We start from the raw sequence: 13,519 nt of genomic DNA on the forward strand, positions 1-13,519 counted from the left end.
TATCATAATTGTTTGAATTGCTATTATCGTGCCACCTGAAGTTTCTTCCGTTATAGTTTGAATTGTTGTTGTTTTGCCAGGCATTGTTTCTATCATAATTGTTTGCATTATTGTTATTGTGCCACATGGAGTTTCTTCCGTAATAGTGAATTGTTGTTTTTTTGCCAAGTACCTCTACCATAATTGTTTGAATTGTTATAGTAATCTTGCGGTTAATGATGCTTGGTACCTTAAGGTACCATCTATCAAATTTGAATTTTGTTCATTTTTCATTTGGATAGGCACTACCAAATATATTTATAATATATATTTGAAAAATCGTGATTTTTGGAAAGCCTCTATGGCCTAGTAGGCAAGCCCGGGTTCGAATCCCAGGAATGATTATGTTTTTTTTCTTATTCTAACTTGGTGGTTCCATCCTTGGGGGGATGATATATAGAAGGCCGGACTCGACCACGTGATTCCGTATTAATATATTAAATAATAAGGGTCTTATTACATTTTAATAAATTTTGGTCGGTATTTAGCAAATTAGATTGGTATTTAAAATATTTCCATACATTCACTTGGTAGTAAGCATCATTAACCTAATCTTGCCGAGCGTTGTTCCTACCAAAATTGTTTGAATTGTAATTGTTTGAAGATTGATTATTACTAAAATTTCTAGAGTGACCCTCGTTATTTCGGAAATTACTGTTTTGGTAGTTTCTGCTATTTATATCACTTGGCCTAAAATTATTAAGATTCCCCTTACTATTAAAAGTTTTAGAATCATTTTTTAAATCTATAAAATTTTCGTTTTTATCTATATAATTTGTATCGCTAATCTCCGGCTTAATATTGCTGCCATCTAACTCAACTCCTAATTTCATCATCTTATCTAAGCCTTCGTGCTTAGTTTATTTAACTTCTTTCTGATATTATCATTTAAAGAACAAGTAATTAATTTCTCAATCATTCTCGTATCGTTATCAAAATCGCATTTTTTATGAAGTTTTGAAATCCTAAAATAAAAAGTATGGAAGGACTCCTCGGCACCTTGTACCGCTAAGTTAAAGTTCTTTATATTTACATTCATGTCCTCACTTGGAATTATTAGTTTTAATTTACTAAAAACAGTATTAAAGTCTTTTAACTGTGCTTTAGAACATATCGACGTAACTTGGTCTACAATCTCAATTGGTAAGCTACATAGTAGTGTCCTAACTTTAGATGAGTCTGACTCGATATGTCCCTCAAAGTATGTTTCAATTAAGTTAAGATAAGTCTCAGATAATTTTCCTGATAACTTGGGAAATTTAGAAACATATTAGGTGTGTGTAAGAGTTAATTTTTCGTCCATGATAAAATTTTATTTAAATAAAGTAAACTTTCAATTTTTAAAATCGTAAAAGCAAAACATTGTAGCCCATTAAAATCAAATTTAAGTTGTCTAAAAAATTTTAATTTTAATCAAGAGAATGTGGTCCATTAAGTTTCAATATAGTTTGTCTATAAAAATTTTAATTCAAATTCGTAAAGAGGATTTAGTCCACTAAGTTTCAATATAATTTGTCTGTGAAAAATTTAATTCTAATTTATAAAGAGGATTTAGTCCACTAAGTTTTAATTTGATTTATTATCTAGACTTGACTCGTCACAAAGAATTTCATACTACTTTAAGTTATTAAGGAAAATTAAAAATTTTTTATTAATATTCTATAGACTGTCTGTTAAGCATCGCGTAAATTTTTATTTAATAACGTAACATAGGGAAAATTTGCTATACCCTATAAATGTAGTACGTCAAATATATAAAGCGTATAATGTTTGCAAAGATATTTAAGATTTAACATTTAATTTCTAATATTCCGTAATTGCACAAAATATAAAAATGAATTTATTTTCATCAAAAACGTAAGGCTTTCCATTAAGAGACATATAAGTATTGATCATCTCTCGGAGGGTTTTAAAGTAAAAGTGAATTTCATTCGTCCTGTTATTTCGCCATAAGAGAATCTACTGCATCCTCCCATTTCCCTCAACATCTTATCAATAATTATGCAGTGTGGTATGTTAAAAGCTTTGAAACAAAACATCCTAACGTAGAAATTGAAAGATTTTGATGAAAAACTATTTTTTTATCATATTACTCTTTTATTTATATATATATATATATATATTTTTTTTACCTTTTATAATTTTGTAAATTTGGATAAAATTTTGACTATCGAAAAGAAAAGTCAAAAAATTTTATTTGTCCTTTTATCATCTCCAATATCGAACGACGAATTTGATAAGTAATTCCTTTACTTTTTATTTTTACAAAAGAAATCGAAAGAAAAGATTTTTTAAACTTTTATTATATACTTTTTTTTTTAAAAAAAAAAGAAAAACGAAAAACGTACCACCGTAACCGGGGCACCATGAAGTAAGCTATTCAAATTATTTATTTTTTAAAATATTTTATTATTATTCTATATCTAAAAGAACTAAAAATATATCAGTATATATATATAAAAGTTAATTGAAAAATATATAATATAACAAATGTTTACAATCACGTTTAGTGAATAATAAGTAAATTAAAAATAACCAAAGTCGACTATGGTAATTGAAATAGTTAAATTATATCAAACATATCAATTAATAATATAAGATTAACTATTTAAATTTAAGATTAATTATTTAAATTTATTTAAATATATGATCAATCAACATATATCATGAGATTTAAATTTTTTTTAAGATATAGGATTATTATCTATACTTAGAAAATATATGGGTTCATTGCTTAATTGAATAAAGTTTTATATAATATGAATAGCTTCTAATTTTTAAAGGAATTTTCTTTCTTAACTTTAATATTACATATGTTAAAAATATGAAAAACTATTACCTATGCTTGAATTAAGACTGAAGATCCCCAAAATATATCTAATTATAAAAGCTAAACATTGTCTGTTAATAACATATAATTATTAGTTATTACCATTGCTTGTAAAAGCCTGAAGATTGCCGTTTTTAATATATCTGGTGGATGATAATGTTAAAAAGTTAGTTTATATGATAAAAATAAAAGGAATTATTACCCGGATTTCATTTCTTTCTTTTAAAATAATTATAAATCATATTTGGGCGGAATGTTATTAACCAAATATCTGCTCGTTTTAATATCTTTTTAAAATTCTATCGATTTATTATGGCGTATGAGCAAAAAAATAAATATGATCATAGTATTCATTTAATAAATATTTAGACAGTCTTATTAATTTTTAAATGATAAAATTAAATCTATATATTACTAAATAGAATTATAAAAGAAATCGTTCAGGGGGCAGTTCAAGGGGTTAAGATTCCATTAAAAAAAATTATTCTGCTTCAGGGTGCTATTCAAATTTTCAAGGGGCTCGAGCCCCTGCGCTCCCCTCCCCCCACCCTAGTGACGCCACTGATAAATATTTTTTTTTCCCTGTTCGATGCCAATTTAAATTACTAGATTGTAAATCATATAATTTAATTTAAATCATATATCCTTACATCTATCCATGTATATTTTTTAGCCGCAACATACGAAAATGTCAAAACACATAGAATTAAGAGCAAACAAATCATTGATTGATGATGATTTCGAAAAATATCAGTTAACTCTAGATAAAACTCCTACAAACTGTTTGCCATTAGTAAATGGTAATATTATTTCAAGATACAATTATTTTATTCATGATAATCAGGAGTGAATCAAATAATTATATCTGAAAAACAGTATTCCTATCAACATTTTTTAGCTTTTGCCCACCACAATTACTTATTTAGTGATATATGGGTAAGCGGAAGTGTGTATTGGATAAATAAAAATAATCAAATTGAAGGAATACAATATGACCAGGTTTAAATAATATTATAAATTTTCTGACCTAATTATAATATAGAACAATTTAAAGGATGCTAAGAGTCATGTGTATTTTGATATTCCAAAGAATAATTATAATGAATCAAGTAAACTAGGTGGAACCTTAAGTTTTCCCTCACTCTCTTATATATTGTGTTCAGATGGTCATGGAATCATGTATATGTTATATACAGGAGATAGAACATATAAGAAATCTTGGAAAGTATTTGTTTTTAAAATTATTTTTTATTGCAATAGCCTTTAAATAAAAATCAATCTTTTAACCTAGAAAGAACATAGCAAATTTTTATTAATTTTTTAAATATAATTTATGGATTTATTTTATCTAATATGTTAGAACCATATTTTTTTATTTTACCTCACTTCTATTTATATATATTTTTTAAAGCTGATACAAACTTATAAAACATTTTCTCATGGAGATGACATATTAATCAAAGGTAGAAAAAGAAAAATTATAACTGATTATCAACCATCAATTTTGCTAGATTCATTATATAGACATGAGATTGTGACTGATTATAAACAATTATCAGGTTATTATATTTTTCTAATCCATTATAAATAGATATATACTAAATTTTAGATCTGAAATTTGATTTAGACCATGCAATTTGGCCCAAAGCTTAGTCCTCTAATTAAAAAAAATTGGGCTAGGCTTTGGCTTAATAATATTTTAAATATAAAATGAGTTTTTATTTCTTTTATTATGATAAAATGTTAATTAGTATTTTTCTGGGGCTAAACAATTCATGATTTTTTTTTACCTTTATAAAAATGTGTTAAATTTTTAATTCTAAATTCTGGGCATGGGATTAGATAAAATTCTGGTCAGGATTTACCATAAAAATAAATTAAAATTTTGTGTTAAATGTTTTTAAGACTCAGCACTAAAAGTTAATAAAATATTTGGGCCAGTAAGAACCTGTAAAGTTTCTAAGTTGACTATTTTCCTATCCTAAAGATTTAGATGTAGCCAGTTCTATGAAAAGAACCAATTCTTGCAATATATTTATCTACAATTAAAATAATTATAGAAATATTTTCCTTTTTCTCATAACTGGTGAAAATAACATTATATATTCTTTACCCTCGCTAGTTCATTGGTATTTAAAGGCCTCCTACATCAAAATATTTTATATTCTTGGAAATTAATTTTTAGCAAATATTTGCAGTGACTTATCTGTCAGAGAAATTAGAAATTAATTTTTGTATTTTTTAAATAATTTATATTTACTCACACATTTTTATCATTTAATTTTTTATACTACTTTGGATAAATTTAATAGAAGCAATGATTTTTCAAAACCCCAATCTTTGTGATTGATTTGATTTATTTATTTAATATTTTATTAAATCCATTTAGATATAATAACTTAGGTGAAATTTCACCTATAGTTTCCCCAATTTTTATTTTATGTTTTTTTGATCAAATAATCAGGATTTTTATCATAATTAAAAATAAACTTGGTTCATATATCATAATTGTGTTTTGTTTTTGTATATAAGTTCATCTTTGATAATATAGTAATAGCTCAATTCTAGTAATGTTCATTGGAAGGAAATTTTCTTATTGGCTTAAATATATTTAAAATTTTTAATAACTGAAATAAGGAATAGGATTAAAGGTTAAAGAGATATAAAATAAGGTTAATTTTCTCTTCTAAATTTAATTCAATTAATAATATAAATTTATAAAGAAATAATTTAATGAAATATATTGATAATTTTGCAACACCATTTTTTATAATTGTTCATAATCCATAATGCAACATGTATTTAGAAGAAATTACTTCAATCTTTAAAAATAGCATTTAAAATTCTCACAAGATATTGACTCAGTTTGCTAATTTAAATTCAGCAGAGCCCCAAATTATTATATAATATGTCAAATTCGAAATTCTTTTATATATTTAAAAAAAACGACTACAAGATAAAAATAAGATTGCTTCCTTGAAGTTATCTAGCCCACCCAACTCTTTGGACAGTATAGTTATGATAATTAATAGTCTTAGAAAAATTACCTTGTGGCAATACTACATATTTATTATAGAGATGAATGACTTATTCTTGACAATCAATTTTTTAAATGATCTTGTACATCTATATATAAAGTCATTTCTACACAAATAGAGGAAGTCGAAGCATACAAATCAAACTTATCTGACTTTCCTCAAGCATATATTCATATCAGGAAAATCTCTTACGAAACAAAATTATAGAGATTGAACAAATTATAAAAAATATCGGAAATTTTTTGTTGCCGGGAAATACATTACCCTGCTCATATATTTGACCCAAGATATTGCGGATTAAATTTTAAAGACAATGAAGATAAAGTAGTAGACGTTACAAACCGAAATTCTGGATGATACCTAGATTTAGATGCAGTAAGACCAATGAAACAAATTAAATTAATTATATCATACTTGTTTAAATAACATATTAATAGTTTATATATTTTTTGATGAAACGTGAAAAAAAAATCTGACCTAAAAATAATTTTTTTACAGGAAATTTCCCGTTGCTTCCCTGTTTTCCACAAATTTTCCGGGAAATTTCTCTCAATTATAGTTTTCCGGGAAATTTACATTCCTAGATATGACCCATCTAAAGATTATTTTATAGTATCAATATTGGCCGGACATAATATTAGTCAGCAAAAATCTAACCTAACCTTCATAAATTAAAAAAAATTAAATCAAATACAAATATAAAAGATATTAAAATAAAATATAAAATAAATCAAATAAGAATATATTATAAATTATATAAAACATGAAAAAGAATTTTAAAAAAGGTATAACCCTAGAGAGGGGTGAATGCTTAGGAAATTGGCTTGCAGCCTTCAAGAGAAATCTGCTGACTAAGGTAGAATACTTCGCTGGAGTCGCCTGTAATCTGTCTCCTTTTTTTGCCTATGGTTTTAATATAATTAGAGGCCTACCTGTCCTATTTTCTGAGTATTCTCTCTAGGGTGATATGCACCTTTTTAAAAGTTCTTTTTATGTTTTTTTTATAAATTTATATTTGTGTTTTTTAAAATATATTTTATTTTGATATCGTTTATATTTGTATTTTATTTTTATTTTTAAATTTGAATTATAAATTAATAATGAATTTAAAAAATGAGAATACTGATATATTATATCTTTGCTTTTTAAAATAAATATACTACATTCTTTTTTTGATATTGATATCTATTGTAATGTCCTAGACTGGCCTGGGGGCTCGGCTGGCAGTAACATCATCAATAAAATATAACCCATTGCCCAAAAAATAATAATGCTATATTACTTCATCCTTTTTTTTGCCTGATTGAATATAAAATGGGTTAAAAAAGTAGAAGGTGCCAAATATTTACTTTTCATATCATATCATATTTTATAATAAATAGATTAAATCATTAAATTATCATAGTTTTTGCTGAATATTAAAATTTATAGCATAACATGAAATTATAGAATAAAATAGATAATCTTGAGATTGAGATCCCTTCCCTATATGCTTTGCATGAGGGTTGGGCCAAAGAAGTTTGATTTTGCCTTTACCTAATTGATAGTATAGATGGTAGCGGTATTGGCTATAAATAGAGTATCAGGCATCTCTGATCTTTTTAAAAAGACGTAATAATTTTTTATAATATTACCAAAACAAAGAATATTCTAAAATCCTTTGAGAAATTGACCATATTTTTATTTAATAATGGAAATTTTTGTTATTTACTTATTATGTGTTTTTTATAATTAAATTTTAGTGAATATAATTATTACCAATTACATAAAAAAAAATGTTAGGAAGGGACTTCCCACTCCGGGCAAATAATTCCTGGGAGATGTCCCATCCCGAAGAAAATAAACTCTCCATGACGAATGCTTGACCTCTATTATTCTAGAGAGGAGCTAGCCCGTTGTTGCACAGAAAATCGATTTAAAAGGTGCACAAAGTGCATACTATTTTTTGAACAAAAAATGGGAAATCGACTCTTGTTATGGCATGATTTATTGATTTTACGATATTATTTTTTTTTGCGATGCTACGTGAAAACGATGGTATGTTTTAGAAATTAATTAAAAATAATGGCACTACCAGACTACTATTGTGCATACTTTGACTGCTATACTCATTATCAGACTCTTATTCAACTCGGTAAGAAAAACGGATATGAAATAGATACCAACATTTGGATCTGATATATCCGTTGTTAAAGTTGATTATTAAACATTTTGTCAATATCTAATTTTCCATGCAATTTTAATATTTATTTCTTATAAAATACGAACAATTTGTCCATTTATATATTTAATTTTTTTTTGAAAAATAAAATAGCTGGTCATCTTGCCGACCATAATTTCCTAGAATGTATCTCTTTTTGTGTTGAAGAAAGATTTTTGCATGCGCCAGATGATGCATTAGAGACTAGTAACGATATCAACCCATCTACCAAAAAGATGCAATACGATAATTCCGAAAAAGGCGGACCTTTGCCTACTATCAAATTTGTCAAGCAAACGCAATCTAATGACCGATTTGACGATAATATCATCAATACTGAAACCGAAATCATCAGAACAGATGAGGTCCCAGAGGAAGAAGATTCTTTAGATGCACAAAATAATGTGAAAGACCCTGAATTAAATCAGCACGGCTTTGAAGAGGAAATCACTAGAACTCAAGACAATGTAGCTAAAAACATTAGAAACTCCCAAACTCATTTCGTAACTTTGATTGAATGGGATACTTTTATAGAAAGTTAGTATTTGGAAAATAAAGAAAAAATGAATAAAAACTTTCTTTCTTTCTTTCTTTCTTTCTTTCTTTCTTTCTTTCTTTCTTTCTTTCTTTCTTTCTTTCTTTCTTTCTTTCTTTCTTTCTTTCTTTCTTTCTTTCTTTCTTTATTTCTATCTTTCTTTCTATGTTGTTTAATCTATTTACGTATTTTGTAAAAGACGGAAAACCTCTATTATAATTTTATTTAAATCAAAGATATTTATGATTTTAATATTACATTCCTTTAAAAGCAAGTGAACACGTATTTGAATTATTTCGCCAGCGAATTCTCGAAAGTCCTTGTCACGTCAATCACGCTGCTATCGAGAGAAACGGTTTGGCTTTACATATTTTGTCTGACATGCCGTTCAAATTTATCTTCGATTCCGCCAAACGCGGTCCATCGGAAAGTAAGTATATACTATAAAAATAATAAATTGCAATTAAAGAATTTATTTGAATAAATTTAATATTTTTTTTACCCCAGAAATTGTTTTGACAGATACCAAAAAACCAGTGTATTATTGGAGCCAAACGTCCGAAGGTGATCTCGTGATTAAATTAATTGTTCCTGAATCTGTAACGGAATCCGAAATCGATGTTACTATCAATTCCGATAGTATCAAATTATGCCTCATGGATGAAAGTAAATTTATGGAATTCTTATGCAAGTAACTTTATTGTTTTTTTTAGTTATAATTATCATAAATTTAATTTTTTAAAAAAATATTTTTTTACTTGTATAAAATTATACTAAAACAACAATTTTTTTTAAATAATTTTTTTAACGTGAACTAAATTTCATTAAAATTTCCAAGGTTCTAATAAAACTATCCTTCTGGAGGGCGAATTCGTTAACATAAAAGTTGCACCCGAAAAGTCTACCTGGGTATTGGTCAACGATAAAAGGGAGGCTAGTGAAGTTGCCATAACTAAAACATCTGATGGTTTATATATAAAAAAATAAAAATTATATTTTTCATTTGTTTATATATCTTTAATTATTTCATTCATTCTTTATCTCTTATACTTATCAAAGATTAATAGTATCTTTTCCCTCTTGAGTCAAAGCTATGAATATGCCTAAGCTTTATATGTCTATTCAATTCAATTGCGATTTTTTATTATGAATAATTTTTTAAATCAATTTTCTCATTATAATAATCAATTTCCTAGAAATATATACGAATAAATTGTGAATCTATTTAAAAAATAATAAATTCTTTTATCCCTACATTACATCGGAACAATATGATATCAATTTAGAAAGTAAGGTCAAAAATAATTACTTGGTAATTACAATGCCCGCTGACTTATCCGATCAAATACATTCTTGGCCGAATCCGCCTATTAGGTCCTCACTATTCGAGGCGCAAATGGATCCTGAGTATAGTAAACAAGTTTTGGAAGATATAGATTGTCGTCAGTTGGAACAAAATTGCGGAAGCATTTTAGAAGTTTATACATATCCGAATATATTCTGTACATAAATTCTCAGTTTTTAACACTGAATTAAATATGTTTGAACAAAATGAGTAATTTTAGGTTTTAGTGCTTTTTATTTTACTTACTAAATGGTAAATATTTTTTTTAATTAGCTAACTACTAAATAATTAAGCAAATACGCAATAAAATAGATATGACATCATTTGCCTCTTTTCAGTTTTACTAGGCAGGCTTGTTTCATTTCTAATTCACCTTTTCCGGGATCTTGGGAATTGTCATTTGAAGGACCCCCATATATTAAATATCCTTTTCCATCACATCATCAACCTTTTGGTTTCTCAAAATGGCTAGTTTTTACGTTTATCGAATTCTGACATAGTTAAAAATTTACCCAAAACTATATAATTATAAATAATGATTTTTAATATCAAAATAAAAAGTGTATACATTCTGTTTAAAAATTTTTTTTATATGGCGGTTCATTTTAACCCCGTCCTACAGTTTAAAATTCATGTTAAAAATTTTTTAAATTTTTAACCAAATGTCACTAAGGCCTATCTTATATAAAAAAGTGGAATGCCAAGTTTTCTCTTTCATGGACAATCTCAATAAAAACACTAAAAAACAATGGGATTGTCTTTATTCAATAGATAACATGTAATAATTGTTCATCTAAATCGTATTTATATGATATTTTTATAATGGCAAAGAATATATAACACCACCTATTATGCAAAATTTTTAAATTTTATGAGAATTTAAGCTGGGTGGTTCCAAAAATATTTTTGGGTAATATGATATATTACAATGTAATATACTGTTTTAAATATTTTCTTACCAAAAAAATTTATATATTGCATAAATATGTGTTTTTGATTCTTTACTTTAATATTTTATTTAAATTTAGCTTAGTTTTATTAAATATCAAAATTTAGCATAAATATAAAAGCGAAATATAGCCACAATAAATATGGGGTTATTAGGACACATCTTACCACTCCCGTTGATTTTTTTTACTTTTGCATTCAAAATTACAAAGATAACTAAGGATTTAACATTGTCACGTGGTTATATAATTATGATTCTACTTTACCATTCACCACAATATATATATTATAGTCTAATTCTGCTCCCGCCATTCAAATCCTAACAGAGGAAAATAACGTGCCCTTAAGTCAGCCTTACAATGCACAAGAGCTCGAAGAATGTGATTCCTATCCTTCAGACACTAGCCTCATAGCTAGATACGATGGATCAAGCCATGCTATAACTCATCAAGTATAAAAAAATCATCTTAAACATATAAGATTAATTTGATAGGCAAATTCTGAAGAAGTGGCCTTATTTAACAATATTTTATAGATATGGGAAAAACAGTCACTTTTTCTTTTGTAAATAGAGTAATTTTATAAGGTTATAAAATCTATTCTGTTTGGATATCAAGGTGGTAAAAATTATAAATAATTTTCCTTATTATTTAAATGATAAATTATAAGAGGAAACCTCAGTAAAGAACATAAGAGCCTACTTATATGCAATAGTTTTATTGTGAGCTTTTTATGATTTGATTTTTACTAAAATACGAAATTACTTTTATGATTGGATATGGATTATTGGATTTGTATTTCCATTCTGTAGAGTTTTTTTTATAGAACTAACTTAAAAGTCAATGATATAAATGGCCAACTAACCAAACTGATATAATTGACACCGAATTATATATTTGGACTAAATTATTATAATCAGCCGAAGCACAACAATATATATAAAAGTATATTTTATTTTTTTTTAAAAAAGAGGACAAATTTGATAGAATGTGATCAAACTACCCATTTTCTTAATTAAATGTTTTTGTTGATATACTGTAAAAGGCAAGCCTGAGTAGCAACAAATTTCTTTTCACTCTCCAGTCTCAGATCGCAGGCCAATGCCCAGCTTTCGCCTTAAGACATGACGTGCATGCCACCTTTTGGGACATTCACTCGATGTCAGTTAAACACCCACAAGGTAAATAAAGTTTGTTTTAATTTTTTTTTCTTGATTCCTTCCCAATTCTCTTTATTCTCTTTTAGATTACGTTCCTTATATCAACACCTCGTCATTCGAAGCCCTCGGGTACGTCATTGCTTCAAAAGAATCCCGAAAATTTGCCACTGCTTGGGTCGGTTTACCATGTACTTACGCGGCTATTGCCGATTCCACCAATCACATCTTTCTCTATTACAAGCAGACAAATCAAATCGAACAATCGAAGAGAACAGAATCGCAAAGTTTTTTCCCCCCACATATTTGAGAAAATTTTTTCTATACCATGTTGTGAGATGGGGAGATTTTTTTATAAAAAATAATTCTTCTGCAATAAAATTTTATGGAGTTTTAACCCACCAATAAATTTTCCCTGGGGACCAGAAATTTAAATTTTAAAATTATTAAATTTTTTAGACTTATCCTTAAAATTCGAAAATATCATATGACTCCTAAAATTGTAAATTATTTATTTCAAAATAATTTAAACATATTTTTTCATCCTTATCCATTTTTTTTAAAAAATGTTATTTCCTACATTTAAAAAATTATTTTTTTCTATTTGAAAATAATTAATAGTGTCTGCTAGTAACACGCTTAAAAATAGAAAAACTGGTAAGACTTTTGACTTGGATCAACCTCATAATAAGATTGGTGGACATAAATTAGGCGTTCAGAAATTGATAACACTCGAGGCTTCGGGCGGTGATCTGGGGGCTGCCATTTTAGGAATGGTTTGCTTGGGAAATTTACTTGTAGTCCTCGGGAAAGATAGGATCTCGTGTGTGGCCATATAAAATAAATGTTACATTTTAAAGATTATATTTGAAAAATTTATATAGTTGTATTATAATACATTGTTGCTCCATTACTATTATCGGATTTTATTATAATGATGCAGATTTTTTTCTTCTATACTATACATTTTATTATGTATTCTTGACGTTTTTAATATATATAATTTGTATACCCTTGTAAATCATCATTTATTCTTCTCTATCTATATGTAATTTATGTTTTTATGACAGAAAAAATAACAAATATTTTTGATTATTATTTAAGAAATAACAAATATTTTTTGCTTCCTATATAGTTGTATAAAAATTATATGCTCAGAAATACGGATTCTGGCTAAAAATACGCTCACCAGGAAGAATTTAGAAAAAAATAATTTTTTTATAAGATAAAGGCCTGGTCATGTCAATATTTTATTAACGACGTGAATCAACTCTGTAGGACCCTAATGTTTAAAAAAAAATTAAATTTTAAATTTGAAAGCACTTTAATTTTTTTTATAAACAATACAAACTAATCGTAAATGAGTTATGAAAAATCATGTCATATTTGATGCCTTTGACTTAAATAATTTAAAAGTCATAGAGTAAA

The 13,519-nt window shown here is 26.6% G+C and overlaps 1 protein-coding gene across 2 annotated transcripts; it reads left to right on the plus strand.

Annotated features, from left to right (window-relative positions):
- Positions 1–3,532: 3,532 nt before the first annotated feature.
- Positions 3,533–13,146, plus strand: LOC135923552 (nudC domain-containing protein 1-like). 2 transcript variants are annotated; one of them, XM_065458359.1, is made up of 14 exons: positions 3,533–3,669; positions 3,714–3,868; positions 3,912–4,094; positions 4,281–4,332; positions 4,381–4,428; positions 8,222–8,644; positions 8,914–9,072; positions 9,150–9,308; positions 9,481–9,609; positions 9,929–10,119; positions 11,228–11,386; positions 11,980–12,115; positions 12,181–12,378; positions 12,713–13,146. In XM_065458359.1, exons 1-14 carry the CDS (start codon positions 3,558–3,560, stop codon positions 12,928–12,930), a joined length of 2,322 nt encoding a protein of 773 aa, XP_065314431.1. In that variant the 5' UTR covers positions 3,533–3,557; the 3' UTR covers positions 12,931–13,146. The 2 variants fall into 2 exon arrangements, with proteins under 2 accessions (XP_065314431.1, XP_065314430.1); XM_065458358.1 differs by having other exon boundaries at positions 4,281–4,428.
- The last annotated feature ends 373 nt before the right edge of the window (positions 13,147–13,519 follow it).

Source organism: Gordionus sp. m RMFG-2023, chromosome 2 (genome assembly GCF_954871325.1).
Source record: "Gordionus sp. m RMFG-2023 chromosome 2, tfGorSpeb1-WG-v2, whole genome shotgun sequence".
NCBI classification, from domain to species: Eukaryota; Metazoa; Nematomorpha; class Gordioida; order Chordodea; family Parachordodidae; genus Gordionus; species Gordionus sp. m RMFG-2023.

Bases quoted from the DNA above. Each gene is read 5' to 3' on its own strand.
- LOC135923552 (XM_065458358.1), top strand. From the start codon at position 3,558: ATGTCAAAACACATAGAATTAAGAGCAAACAAATCATTGATTGATGAT. The intron at 9,073-9,149 runs GTAAGTATATAC...TTTTTACCCCAG, and splicing joins CAAACGCGGTCCATCGGAAA to AAATTGTTTTGACAGATACC. The intron at 9,610-9,928 runs GTTTATATATAA...ATATCAATTTAG, and splicing joins CATAACTAAAACATCTGATG to AAAGTAAGGTCAAAAATAAT.